General features: G+C 39.7%; 1 protein-coding gene across 2 annotated transcripts in view; it reads right to left on the minus strand.

Moving 5' to 3' along the window:
• Nucleotides 1-2,636: 2,636 nt before the first annotated feature.
• Nucleotides 2,637-15,489, minus strand: part of CGNL1 (cingulin like 1) — a 108,138-nt gene continuing 95,285 nt past the window's right edge. For both annotated transcript variants that reach the window (XM_019533492.1, XM_019533491.1), the window contains exons 15-18: nt 13,736-13,860; nt 13,059-13,167; nt 11,920-12,083; nt 2,637-4,823 (exon numbers count right to left, since the gene is read on the minus strand). In XM_019533492.1, coding sequence (XP_019389037.1) covers nt 4,691-4,823; nt 11,920-12,083; nt 13,059-13,167; nt 13,736-13,860 — 531 coding nt within the window. In that variant the 3' untranslated portion in view covers nt 2,637-4,690. The remainder of the gene's footprint in view (nt 4,824-11,919; nt 12,084-13,058; nt 13,168-13,735; nt 13,861-15,489) is intronic.

The following is a 15,489-nucleotide window of genomic DNA, read 5'->3' on the forward strand; positions in this document are numbered from 1 at the left end:
ATTCAGCTGAGTCAGCGGTGGCCAAATCTCCAAATCAGATTTGGCCAAATCAATTCAGGACAGTGATTCGAATCACCAAACCGAATCGCTGTCCCCTGAATTGGCCGAGTCTGAATCTGAAGAAAATACTAGCTGCTTCACACAGGCCTAAACAGAATGTTGAGATAATCTTCCTTACATTTTACATCTGCATGCTTTGCATTTGTATAGCATCACTTGATGAACATCACTGAACCAATGAACCAACACACTCTTGTGGCAGGCAAATGTTGTTATTCTCATGCTGAACTTAAGGGCACAGAAAGCTAAATGGCTTAAATCAGGGGCTCACAGCCTGTTAATGTTCCAGTTCTCAAAACTATGAATTAGCATCTAGAGCTGCATGCCTCCTCAGGGATGGAAAGTTCCTGTAAAGTAGCAAAGGTAGAGGAGTTTAGCTAGACAGAAGGCAATTTAAATAGCCAGAAAGGAATGCAATCTGATTATTAGTTTAAATCTTATGAAAGATCTCATGCCATCTCCACTTAAGTACAAATTGTTGAACCCTCAGTTGAACCATCGCTTCTAAAAGAATACAGTTCCATGCCATCTAATCTCATGCAGGGACATGCAGTTACTGATGAAATTAGATGGAAAGATTAGCGAATACTAAGGCCACATAGAGACATTCAGTTTTTCCTGAGAGAGTTGCTGCTCTCCAAATAGAAAGGGAGAGTGTACAGATGTTCAGGATTTTTCTCCCAGGGCAAAAATGGCTGCTCCAGGGGAAAAATAACTTGAGAACAACAAGGGGGGGGGGGAATCACTCCAGAGTTTTTCCTGGGGGAGAGGGCAAATATCTGTTGATGACAGAAGCCATAGAACAGTTCTCCAGCTTCCTACTTTGCTTCCCCCAATCCTGGGAAGACAGTATGCCATTTGCTGGACTCTATTGTTCTGGGAAAGCAGAACATGCACCCTTCACAATTCCCACATTGTTTTGCAGGGAGACACAGGATAATCCTGAGCAGTCTGGGTCAGCCAATTGGAGCTGGCTGTGAAGCATCAATGCTACAAGCTCTCTGCTCTTCAGGGGCTTGGCTTATGAAGAGCAGAGAGCTTGTAGCATTGTCTATTCAGGTGTCTCTGGGTAAGCTTTTCTAACAGGAAAACAAATCCAGGAGAATTCTCCCAAATAATTTGAACATCTTTACACAGCCTAAGTCACCAGAACTTGAAGTTGTGACAAAAACTGACCTGGTCTGGGTCTAGTTAGTTTGTGAGGTGAGAGTATAAGGGTTGATGAGAAAGCTTGAAAGTTCGTCATTCAAAAAATCAGTTTGCATTGACCATGAAAATTTCTGATGCTGGTGTGAAACTCTTGGGTTATATGTCTCACAAGATCAGGCTTCTTTGCTCACTTTCTATTATCATGTACTTTAAGTCTGGTTATGGCAGTGATTCTCATCCACAGTGCCAGGGCCATCCTGTGGTGTCACCCGATCCTTTCAAGGGTGCAGTGAGGTGTGAGAAGATAAGCAAAGAAGATAAACCAGACTCAGGCTTGACACTGACTAGACAATCCCCCAACCCTACTGCCCAGCCCCTGTGTAAAAATGTAAGCACTGTAGTATACAAATACTATGCAATACGAGCACACATCTACATGCACATGCCCTTACTGCACAGTAAATATGGTGATTTATGCCAACTTGAGCATAAATTTGATACCTGCATGATGCCTAATTAGTTACTGTGCAGTAACTCACATACAGACATCTTACTGAGCAATAACACTGTGTATGGACAGATCTGTGCCTGTACTGTGCAGTAATTAGTTACTGTGCAATAAATGCACATGTGTAAACATGCCCACAGAGTAGCTTTCATTATAGTGCTAATAGGATAAGATCAATCCCTTGATACATGAGTGACACTTGTCTGTGCATCATATCAGTAATTATTTGGATTTCATTGCAAATTAACTTTTTTAAACAGCCAAAAATTCCTTCTATATCCCATCTTTGATATAAAGTGCATTAATGCTGTGTGTGGACTGACTTGGGACTCAAGTTTGTCCCAAGTCAGTCCACACACAGCATTCATGCACTTTAATGCCTGCATGTGTAAACACCGGCCTATCCCTGCTTACTGCATGGTAACTTACTGCACAGTAAATTTAAAGTGGCATAAATGCATGAGTAGACACATCCTGTAGCATTACCAAACATACTGATGGATTTCTATTATTTTAGAAAAATATTTGGAGAAATGTAAAGGAATCGTACTGTTAATAGAACAGGAGATCTTTCTGTAGAGGCGAAGTGTAAATGTCACTTTATCTAGATCCCCAATAAAACTATATATTCCAGACAGGTCTTTTACCCATAAGAGCTTAAAATAAAGATAGCTTTCTTTTACTTCAATTTTGTGCAAGTACAAGTCAGTGAGGTTTTTTGTTTTGTTCTGGGTTTTTTTTTAGATTTTACATGCACTTTTCAGGAAGGAACCGCCTTTCCAAAAGGCATGAAATATAGAAACTTAACCTGTAACAGTAATATTTTCCAGAATTTTTTTTCTAGATTTGAACATTCATTCTTTAGTATGATATTCAAACACTAAGTCAACTTGAGCACACTATACAAAGTGGAAATGGATGAGTTTGGCTGATACGGTTTATTTATTTATTTTTTGTTTACAGTTTAGTGTACCTGGAGGTAGCTGCAAAATTAATGGAGCTTTTTCCCAATGGCTTAAAAGAATAGTAATTTATGAGTGTTAAGACAGAACACTGAAACAAAAATGAGAATTACAAAATAGCTGTTTAAAGTTAAATCCTTGTTATGTAAAATAAAACAAAAAAAAAAATCACAACAGATTATCTGATGATTGTCAATACAACATAGTGCAGTTTTTCCAGTTGCTTTTTTTTAATATTAGCAAAGCAGTACAGAGGAGAACATGGAAAAGGAATAACTTTGTAAAAGTCAGAAACAAATTAACTGGAAAGCAAGTAGAAGTTTCTGAGATAAACAATAGCTACTCAATTAATATTATTTCCCATAAATTTCAGATGCTATCAAAAATCAAGCTTGAGGTGATGATAGAAATACTGATCCTGCAATTTTCAACCTATGGATAGACTCCTGTGCCTTCACAGTGAAACTAGTAGGTTCTGGATTATGGTAGTTTCATTTTGAATTAAAGCAGATGTAATATTTCCATACTCAAGACTTCTGCTTTCCCTGCTTCTTTTAAATATAGATAGCTGCCTCACTTGCAGAACTGCTAAATTTAGTCTCTTCACTAGGTAAGTTTGTAGGAGCAAAAGCTCTTAATATCGCCAGGTTGTAATAATTTCAGAACTAAATCAGAAGAAATGCTTATTTGGTCCACTCAACAGAGAAGAGCTTACTTATATAGATCATGTGAAAAAAGTTGCTAAATCAGAGAACTTAGCTATGGCTTGTTACCAAATTAATTATTTGGCAACAGATTTCCATAGGATGTTAAATTTGCATATGTACCAGGGGGTGAGGAGTGATACAAATCACACATGCAACAATTCACACAGCAATGAAGTAAAACAAGTTTAAAATAAAGCGTATAAAAATGGCAAGCTACATGTTTCCAAGCTCAGTTGCAGGGCTGATACTTCCTGCACATATTGCTGTAGTGTCATGAATATGCACTAAACAGCAGGTCCAAAAATATATCAACTTGCAGCCTGTAAGTTTGAACTCTTCCTGAAGTCAGAGCTCAGTCCTGTCAGCTGCAGAGCATTTTGCGACTCATTCATATTAAGTATCTGCTCAAGCACCCTGTTGAGCAGGCCAAGAGTGTTCTGCATTAGGCAGGCTGGGCCCTGTTTTAGGAAAGAAAGTTGCAAAGTAAAAATCGAAATTCTTACTGATCCCTATTAATGGCATAAGGCTTCATAGGCAAAAGGTCACTATAATCTCAGGGCCAAGTCTTACTCATCACAGAGAAGTGATGGTTCCTTTGATGTTAATAAAGAGGATTTAGATTTTATCGTCTAATGCTGCAAGATACCCTAATTTGTAGAATCCATATGGTAAAATTTATACTGACTTTAAAATTGGACCATATTTTCTGCCTTGAGAGCTGTGAATCTACTCTCTAATGCATAAAAGGTATTAGGTTTTTTTTTTTTAGTTAAAACGATATAATACTTAATATAAATTTATGAACTTTACATATGAAACTGATCTATAAAAAATGTTTGAAACTTTACAAAATGGTACTGGAGTAGTCAATGGAAAGGTCTAGTTTAAAATATTTACATTCTTTACACAATTTCCCCCTACTTACAATTATTAAATAATTCCCTGCATGCTGGTTTCCTCAATTATATGAAAAAAAATCTTTTAAACTATAAAATAATTTGCATAAATTTTCAAATGGCTCTTCTTTTATCTTTCCTAATTTTAATCAGTATATTAATCACATTCCCAATGTGATATTTCATTCCAATTATAAATGTTTTCAGTAGCAGGTACACACCCCTATTTCAAGAAGTTTTATCATCCTGTTTTGTATGTTACATAATGAAGATTTAATAAAATGGCACAACATGAATAGTAATGTAGAATTTCTTAGATCTTATGTCTCTATAACCATTAGGTTTCTGAAATCTGCAGTTTAACCTAATCATCTCTTACTTTCATAGAATCACTCATTCAATTTAGTTTTAGCTTTTTGTGTCATCTTCTTTTGAGAATTTATATCCTGAAGGTGCTTCATAGAGACTCTCTCCATCTGTACTGAAATCATCATCTTCATCAAAATCAGTTAGTATTTTACTTGGTGATTTCTTCCGCCTACTAAAAAAAAAAAGATATGGGCACCTATCAATGCAATAATACTGTATAAAACTTACATAGATCTTGTAAGAATAATACAATAGCAGTGAATGCGCATGCATGTGATTAGAGCCTCTGTTTCCTGAGGAAGTCAAAGACTTCTAAATTACCTAGGACAGGAGTTTCAAAGTAATCTTAAATTTCTAAACTAACACCTGTATGTTTTGTATAAAGATACAATTTGAAAAAGAAAAAACAAACACGGGGTGCAGTAAAACCCATGAAATAAATGCATTTACCACATAGCTCTGCACCTTTACCCATCTTAATTGTATGCTAATCTACTGCAGATGGCATTTTTATTCAAACATCAAAAGCCTTTAAAAACCTGTTTCAAATATCTGTTACTTTACAAACATTCAGAAATGCTCCCTCTCTTCTCCTGCATGGCACCTAGGCAAGGTTCAGCCCTGCACTTCAAAGAGATTTTCAATGCATAAAAAAAGTCATGACCATAATAGATTTTTATTTTAATTTCTTGGTAGAGCAGTGTCTGAAACTTTACCTTTGGAAAAGGGAGAGTTCCAGTTCCCCAAAGGAATGCAGCATTTGCTTTTCAACTCAAAGGCCCTCAGATAATGGATTGAAGTATAATGAAATTTACTCAACTAGATGACCTGAACATAAGGCCCCCAATAATTAGATTGGATATATGGAAAGATTATAAATTTACCACCGTCATCCCCCTCCAGTCCTTTCCCTGTCTCCTTACCATCAGACCCTGCTTTCTCTGAGCATTTGGAAGTATGGGGCACATTTGAAAGCACTTACCTTGGAATAAACTTAATTTACAATATAGTCAAATTACTACAGGTATCCATAGATTTAGCTCATCCAGAATTGATGCATGTTACCTTTTTTGAAACGATTGCAAGTTTTAGCACAGGTACACCAGAAACATGCTTTTAAGCACTACATTTGTACCTACTTCTATATTAGTCTAAAGCCAAAAGGCTTATGGCTTATCATATAGTTCAGGGGTTGTAAACTGGAGGTATGTCTGGGTGTATGCTCCCCACCTGATTGTCAGTTGGCCACTGGGGGACTCCCCACTTCCTGATCGGCTGCCAGGGGTACACCAACCAAGAGGTTGAAACCCCCCAATTACAGTTCATTGGACTGGGCCCCAGCAGAGTCAACAGCATATTAAGCTATGATGACCCCACAGCTTAGCATTGCTCAGTATGTGTGTATACTCTATATACCAGGGGTGGGCAATTATTTCGGGTGGAGGGCCCCATACTGAGTTTTGGCAAGCCATTGAGGACTGCATGACAGGTATCCAGGGGCAGATAAATATTAATTTTCTAAATTTTTTAGGGGCCCCACTGGCCAGATAGGCTGCAGGGCTGGCAGGCTGCACTTGGCCCATGGGCTGCATTTTGCCCATCCCTGCTATATACCCTCCACCCCACCACAAATGGTCTCATATATTAAATTAGCACCCCTCCCCACACACTTGATTTGAACCAGGTGTTCTTGTCACAAGTCCTGGGATCCTCCAAAAAATTATATACAGATGAGGTCCAGGGCTAACTGGTCCACCTCCACCTTCTGGAGGGCAGGGCCACATTAATCCTATGCAACAGACTATGGGAGAGGGTAACAGAGGGATTCTGGGTGAACTGTCTGGGGCCCCGTTTTGTGATGTTTGCCAGACATTTAAGGTTGGTGAAGAAACAGGAATCATTGGAAATTGGGGAGGAAAGGCATAGCTCAGCTATGGGAGTGAAGAGGAAGTCAAATGTAGTCAATGTAGTGGCTCACTATGATTTGAAACAGAGTCAGCACTGAGGCAGAGTGCATGCAGTGGGCACTAATTTGGATGGGTTGCACTAGGCTATCCTTGTGATAGGTCCCCATGGCAGACATCACATGGAAGAGAGGGGACTAGCATAGATGGTTCAGAGGTGAGCCCTCTGAAGACAACACTGATAATGACAATGGAAATGACTAATACAACAATGAGTGAAAGAACTGGGCAAACAGGCAGGGGAACTGGGAAGGGGGAGGAAGAAAGGAGAGAGAAGGTATGGAAAAGGGCACTGAGGTAGTCCTTTGCATAACTGTGATGGTTAAAGGGGACAGTGATGGGCATGTGGGTGAATGGGAATGCAAGCACAGTTTTTGTAACAGGAATAAGAATGATGCAACTATAAAGGTATATTTTGGACTGTCAAGAGAACCACAGCAGTCATCAGACAGGTTGGTAGAGGTATAGTTATATATATATATATTTCCAAAAAAAGAGAACCCAGCATCTCAGTCTTTTGGCAAAGACCAAATGTAGCATTTTGGGCATCAATGGGAAGGTGCCAGGATTGGTTCCAGCCCTCCCAGTGTAAGCTTGCAAGCCTCTAGGCCTGGTGTCAGTTCCCTGCAGAGGGAACATCTGCCCATTTTTTTTTAAGGGCCACACACACAAAGTTCTCATCAGCATGCTTGCTTCATATAGTCATGCTCTGTATTGGCTCCATTTAATCAACTCCATGGCTGGTTTCCATTGCTGAGCACATGCTGCTTTTGCCATGCATGACAGACAATGCATAGACAAAATACAATGATGGAAAATGTATTTAATGAGGTTTACTTGTATGGTATTATAAGATGGGAGGGTAGGTGGGGGAAAGAAACTTGTCTTGTGTTTGAGGGAATACAGTATTTTTATTCCTGCAATTGTCAAGTTATCTATGTCAGGTTATCAAGTCTATGTTTTGCTGAGCCATGGCCAGTTAAGGATCAGGATAAGGTTCCCCAAGTGACCAGGGAGCAAGCGAGCAAACAGGGACAGCAAAAAAAGCAGTTTACCCACAGTTTTCAAGTTAGGTCAGTTTGCTGCACCCCTGTCCGAAGAAGAGCCTTTAACACTAGCTCTTTCTTTAATTAAGAGCAACTAACCTACATATATTTAGTGTAAGTAATTAAAACTCAGCAGTCAGACCAATACTTAAGGTTATTTAACTAGAATCTAGAGCAAGGGAGAATTTGCTAAGGAGTTTGGCTGGAAAGTCTCACCTTCCTTCACTTTAAGATTGGTGAGAGGAAGTAGGTTAGTAGGGAAAAGGGAACCTTTTGGGACCAAGGAGCAGTGAACACACTAACTTACGGGGGAGTTTGCTAAGGAAGGCTTGCTTAGAAAAAGGGGCAGGAAGAGAGAGACGGCAGATAAAAAGACTTAAAGAAATGGCTGGAGCACATTGCAGTGCCAGAGCCATTGTCACTGCCAGCTCTATTTTTGCTTGCACCTGTGAGGTGTCTGTCCCAGCAGGATTGCTCACCATTGAGGCTTCCACTCGGGTCCTGGTCTGGTGCTGTGGAGACTGTGTCTTACAGGTTCCTTCCAGTGAGAGCCAGGTGGGGGAGTGTCTGAGATGCAAGTGGTACCTCCTGGTGGTGTCCCTCAGGGAGCAGGTAAGAGAGCTACAGAAGGAGGTGGCAAGGCTCTGAAGCATCCTCCACCATGAGTACTTCATCAATTCAATGCTGGAAGAGACCTCTAGGACTGCAGTGGAAGGACTGCTAGAGGCAGGGCTAGACAAGGAAAAGTCCTTGGAAAAATCATAAAGCAGGTCCTCAAGGAATCCATTTCTAAGCATGTGGAGGAAAAGAAGGGGATTAGGAACAGTCAGCATGAATTCACCAGGGGCAAGTCATGCCTGACCAACCTTATCGCCTTCTATGGTGAGATAACTGGCTCTGTGGATGGAGGAAGAGCAGGAGACATGATGTACCTTGACTTTAGCAAGCTTCTGATATGGTCTCCCACAACTTTCTCACAAGCAAACTAAGGAAGTATGATTTAGATGATGGACTGTAAGGTGGATAGAAATCTGGCTGAATCATCTGGTTCAGATGGTAGTAGTCAATGGCTTGATGTCTAGGTGTCATTCAGTATCAACTGGAGTGCACAAAGGATCAGTAGTGGGGCTGGTTTTGTTCAAGATCTTCATCAACGATCTAGAAGATGGGATGGTGTGCACTCCAAGCAAGTTTGCAGATGACACCAAGCTGGGGGAGAAGTGAATAAATTGGAGGGTAGGGGTAGGATTCAGAAAGACCTCAACAAATTGGAGGATTGGAACAAAAGAAATCTCCTGAGGTTCAATAAGGACAAGTGCAAAGTCCTGCACTTAGGATGGAACAATGCCATGCACCAGTGCAGGCTGGGGACTGACTGGCTGCGCAGCAGCTTTGCAGAAAAGGACTCAGGGGTTACAGTGGACAATAAGCTGAATATGAGCCAATGGTGTGCCCTTGTTGTGAAGAAGGCTAACGGTATACTGGGCTGCATTAGTAGCAGTGTTGCTAGCGGAGTGAGGCACTATTATTCCCCTCTATTCGGCAGTGGTGAGGCAACATCTGGAGTACATGTTAAGTTTTGGGCCCCTCGGAACAGAAAGGATGTAGACAAATTGGAGAGAGTCCAGAAGAAATGATTGGGGAGCATGGGCCCATGACTTATGAGGAGAGGCTGAGGGGGCATTTAGTCTGAAGAAGTGAAGACTGAGGGGGATTTAATACCAGCCATCAACTACCTGAAGTGTGGTTACAAAGAGGATGGAGCTAGATTGTTTTCAGTGGTGGCAGAAAGCAGACAAAGGAGCAATGGTCTGAAGTTGAAGCAAGGGAAGTTTAGGTTAGATATTAGGAAGAACATTCTCACTAGGAGGGTAGTGAAGCACTGGAACAGGCTGCCCAGAGAGGCGGTGGAATCTTCATCCTTGGAGGCTTTTAAGACCCAGCTAGACAAAGCCTTGGCTGGGATGATACAATTGGGGATCATCCTGCTTTGAGCAGGGGGTTGGACTAGATGACCTCCCATGGTCCCTTACATTTCTAATTTTCTATGATTTTATGATTGTAATGAAGACACTGGACATCTCAATTAGAGGATAATGAAGAGTGACCACTACCATTTGAAAAAAATGCTTAAAACATGTCTAAAATCATTTCCTTATGACAAATACAGAATACTGGAAGGGGTATGTGGGATGATCAGCACTGCTAAGTTTTTCAGCCAGCCCTCATTCATGCTGTTAATTCTATAACATACTATCATTCATCTACACGCACACACACGCACAGTATTTGTATTATCGTTATACCACGTATGTACTAAGTTTACCAGAGGAAGCATACAAAATTGATCTCATTCTAAATTTCTCTTGATATGACCATATTGTTCTGATTATAATATCCTGCACATGAGTTGGTCCCACATCTTTGGGTAAAATTTTAAGACAAAACGGTATTTACCTTGAATATAAATTAACTATAGATAAGGACCTGGGGCTGCTATTGCCTTTACAAGTTGCAAGAGAGGATTGAATAACCAAAAGGCCCCAATGGGTTAAATTTAGTGTAGTTAAATACACTAAAACAATTACAAATAAATCATAGGATCATAGACAAGTAGGGCTGGAAGGAACCTCCAGAGATCCTGTAGTCCAACCCCCTGCCTGAAGCAGAATAATCCCTGTCTAAATCATCCTATACAAGCTGGGGAACCATGGCAGCCAATGTCCTGCTTCTGTAAAATGTTGTCAACACATGCTCAAGGGATCCCAGGTAGAAGGCCATGGCCCCCACTACAGAGGAAGGCAAAAACCCCCATAGGCTGTACCAATCTGACCATGGGGTAAAATTCCTTCCTGACTCCAATAAACAAATAAATAAATGGCAGCATCCTCTGCCCCAGAGATCATTTTCCTAGGCCACCCCATGTTGTCTCCAGCATAAAATTTCATTCATGCCTCTGTATTCAGCTCTCCTCAGTTTCCCATCAGCTCACCGGTCTTCTGGTTCTGTGGCTCCAGTTGTGACCTATTTCATGGCCTGCCCCAGAGTGAGTTGGGGATCCAATGCTTCCTAACACCAGTCAGACATCCAGAAGCCTCAATTTGACACAGGGTTCTCAGGGCTTCTTAGTTCCTATCTTTTTGTTGATGGATTAATTCCTGCTTACCTCCCCCAAGTGGAGCAGACCATGGAGATCCCTGGGAACTGTGGAATGAAGTAATGTGCATCACCTAACCATCGTAGCCCAAGCTGAGCCTGTCACTATGACAAAACAGATGACCCTATGTAGCAACATTAAGGCTCAGGCATTGGAGCTGCCACACAGGGTCATCTGTTCTATCAAAGTGCCAGCAGAACTGATGATCTTGAGTGGTATCCTTAAGGGCCACAATGGTTGGGGCCACCAGGGTCATGTGCTCTACAGACTAATACCGACTGTTCCAATTATAGGCTGAGACCTCCAGTCAAGTGAGATTTTAATGGTTCTTTTAGAGGGAAAAATGTTGCCTTATAATCAGAACAAGATAGTAAATGTTTTTCAAGTCCAGGTAGGAGAAACACCAGAATGCCACTCTCCAAAAAACAGCTGAAGTGAAAAACCACTTTTAAAACTAAACACAAGAATAAATCCCTCCTCTACCATGAGTAAGTTCACTTCTGAAGTGAAAATACAGCAGCCACTTCCATTTTCTTACACTACAAGTCTGCCCCCTACTTCAACAGCTCTACTTGGCTCAGAGACTCAGGAAAACTGGGAGGTAAGGGAGGCAGATGCAGTGCCTGGAAAGGGAACAGGGGAGTTCACAGACAAGAAGTCCTGCTGCAGAGTAGCTTCCAGTTCTGCTCCTGAAGCAACTTCTCCCTATGACGCATCCTATGTTATCAGTGAAGAGTCCCAGCCTACTGGACTGGAGCAGAAGAGATGAGCGTTGGCAGTTGTTTTGTAAATACGCACGTGGTTTTGAGAATAAACACACATATGGAACTAACGTGTACCAGGATCCTACAACACAATTTAAAACTAAATCTGACAATGAAAAAGATCACTCACATGTTAAATGTGTGCGAGTCAAGGAAAGCATGTAGGGAGTCAAGAACAATATGGCTTTCAACGGAAAAGTAAATAGGCCTTTAATTTTTTCATTGCCATTTAATTTTCCTCTAGCATGAGTATTCTGTGAGTATCACACTGATGCATAACAATTAGTGAAGTAGGGCTTCCTTGCATTTTAGGGACCTGCTTGTCTTAAAGTCCCACCTTAATTCCTTCTTCATAGCAGTAAGCTGTCCTTGTAATTGATCATTCATGTCTACTTGCTCTTCTAATTCCCTCTGAAGCTTTTTCTTGGCACTTTCCAGTCGGTCTATTTCTTCTTCAGCTTCCTCAACCTGACGTTTCATTGCTTTCAAACGCAAACTCAGCTGAAATATTTAAGCAGCAACAGATTAGAGTAATATTTTGATAAAGTAATGTTATTCTTTCGGCATCCATGTGTCAGGGAATGAAGTCACAGCTTTGCCAAAGTCAGGACATTTCCAGAGCTGTGCTTAAGCAATATTTGAGGGGCCAAAACATTAGTCTTTGGAAACAGTCAGGTGATGAGAAATGTATTATCAAAGCAGTTTAAAAAAATTATTCTAAAAAACAAAGATGTGAAGGTTGCTGACCCAGTAGACACTGGAAAACATCACCTCCTTGTTCACTAAGCAGAGTACAGATTATCTGAGTTATGTCACTGAAATGTGTCATAAGAAATCCATAAGGAAGGCACATGACATGGTAATGTACATTACTTCTGCAAATTAGAGCATATCCATTCTTTCAGAAACATGACCGCATTCTTTGTAGGAATTTTTTTTTTTAATGACAGGATGAAATATGCTTAATTAAGTTAAAAACAACATTTAGAGCCCTGTTTAGAGCAGTGTACTTGTAGAGCATTCAGCTCTATATAAAACACCTTAATTTTCACTAGAGCCTTAGGAGAAACCCAAGACTTCTTTGTTTCCCCCACATATTTCTACCAGATTCAGGGACACATTGGGATTGGGAATAAGAGACTCTTCCAAAATTGGAGCTCATTAAAAATAAAATAAATCAGCATTTACCTGCATTCTATGTAATCCATGCTGATTCATATTAACAGAGATAACATTAGAGACAGTTAACATAGGGGACTGACTGTCAAGTTTGCCTGTGTGCAGGTTCAGACAGGGAAACTGTAATTGGGTAGAGAGGGGAGTCAGGGTTCTCAAGTTCAGGAGTGTTATTTGGGAAATCCTATTGTTGTTGTTTTTTTAATTTATCGTAAACAACTCTGAGTCTTCTGGATAGGGCAGAATATACATCCAAGTAATAACAATAACAATAAAATAAATATAACTTCTTCCCTCTACCTGGTCCTTCTGGTCAGTCAGCGAGAGATGTTCATCATCAACTTGCAGCACTAACTCCTTCACTTTCCTTTCAAGTCTGCGATTGCTGAGCTGCAGATTAGCCCGATCCCTAAAAAGTATCCAGATATACACAAATGGTAGCTGGGATCATTCCAGATCCTTCTGAGCCTGTTCTTGTGATATTCAAGTGTATATTAATACCAGTGGCATCTACTTCGATGTACTGAGACAGTGCAACAGACTAAAGTTTTGTTCAAAAGCAAGAAACACTCAGGAAAATACATATTTATTTTTCCCCAGAGTGACATTCAGAAAGTTGAAAAGGTATGAAACACTTCTGACTGCAAATCAAACATGAAAGTAATCTGCAAACTGAAATGTTTTGTTATAGCTGGCATTCCTGTGACTGCTGCCGATAGTTGCACTTATTAAAACAAAAGATACCTTACACTGTCAGGTTGGCATCCCAGTGTAAGAGTTAATGCAATGATATCCAGTTTTATTTTGTATTGATTTAGCAATCAGAGACAGCATCAGAAATGTCTGCTTTAAAACCAAATTCATGTTACATAAATTCAGTACTTGTGAAAAGTTTTGAATTGAGTGGGCCTGAAAACTATGTACATAGTAACATGATGTACATGCATGCAGAACCTCCCTTTTGGTTCCTGTTTTACCTCTCTTCATTTTCAAGTCTCTCTTCTAGCTCCAGGATCCTCGCTTCCATCTGAACAACAAGCCCTTCTTTGCTGGACCGATAAGAGCCTTCAAGGTGAAGGATTCGGCTTTTCAAATCTTTGTTCTAGAATTAGAGCACACCTGGTTACTGCATATCAGCACATTAACAAACACAAGCACTACATTAATAATAAATGAATACTCTTAGAGACACAGAGGTGGTAAGATGCTTTTATAGTTAAATAAGCAAAACATTTTTCAAGTAATAAACCAAAAAACCCCCAAAAAATCAGCCAGTAAAATATTTGTTGGGCTGGCTAGGCCAAAGCAAATCCAGCCTCTCTTGCTGGATTTCATTTAGTGACTTACTTTTTTTTTTTTTTAAAGAGATTTTCAACAAGATTAAGAATCTGAAATAGGTTGGTGTTGGAACTGTAGGCTTGAAGCCCCCAGAAACTTTATAAGCTTTGGCTGTATGAGGCCCTCCTCTATTCAGCATTCTGTAAATAGGTCAGTATTTTCTAAATCACATTACAGTTGAATTAATCTCTGCCAACAATTATTTTGTCTAAATACCTACACCCCACTCCCCTGTGGCTGACTTTTCTGTGATATCTATAACTACCATCATTATAGTCAGGAGTACGATAGCATTTCCATTCATAAATACATATTCAAAAAAAGGTGTATGATTTGGCCAGACAAGGTATAAATCATTCACACAGCACTTCTTTTCTTGTGACAGTAGGTCCGACAGACATTCAACATGGGATATAACAAGTTAATGTTGCACCAAACAGAAAGAAAATTAGATGATGTTTTGAATTCCCAAAATTCAAGATGCTTTGTGAAACGTGTGAGCCAGAATCTAATGCAAACTTATCAGACTTGGTGTTTTGAGCAGACAATAAAAGACAAATATGACATATATCTCTGAAAAAGAACAAAAGAATATGAAGTGTACTTCATCTATTTATATCTTAAGTACTTGGAAGGACTAATATTGCTACACAGTATCTAGAAGCTTAATTATTATGCTGTATTCATGTCTGATCATCATATTCCAAAATAGACTCTATGTCCCATAAACTGTGAAGGTATCATATTAACTAACCCCAGGGAAAACAAAAAGATCCTCACTTTAATCCAAATGAGTCCATTTGTTTTCCATGAGGTTTTCTTTTCCCTTCCAGGAACCTCACATTTAAAAAGGAAATATTCAGCAACTGGACTGAAATCACTTGAGTTTCATTTTAAGTTTTCATGTTGTCACTAGAAACTCTTCATGGATTTATATAACCTCTCTCACTTTGACAAACCTTTACTCTTTCACATATGATACCATTGGGAAATATATGTCAGCATCAACATTCCAAAATAAAATTATGATTAGAAACTATGACTCTGCATATTGTTTGAGAGCTACAAAAATACGCTGAAGGACATATGATCCAAAACTCAAGCTCTTGGACACTGTTTGCATGAAAACATACAGGCAATATTCAGTTAGACATTTTGAAAACATATATCTTATTCTGCCAACCTAAGGCAGAGTTCTCTTGAAGAACTGCCTCTGTTATTGCAAACAGTTAAAAACAAATCAGCTGTGAAAAGTAGGGTAATGATCAGGGATCCTTGTTTTCTCTTTTTAAAAATCGCAATTCTCTGATAAAAAAAATATAGCAAGTTCTCTGATAAAAACCCCCAAATCTACAACTAAAATGAAACATTGATATCTATCTATCTATCTATC

The sequence above is a fragment of the Crocodylus porosus genome, unplaced genomic scaffold (assembly GCF_001723895.1).
Source record: "Crocodylus porosus isolate Cpor-Errol unplaced genomic scaffold, CroPor_comp1, whole genome shotgun sequence".
In the NCBI taxonomy this organism is placed as follows: domain Eukaryota; kingdom Metazoa; phylum Chordata; order Crocodylia; family Crocodylidae; genus Crocodylus; species Crocodylus porosus.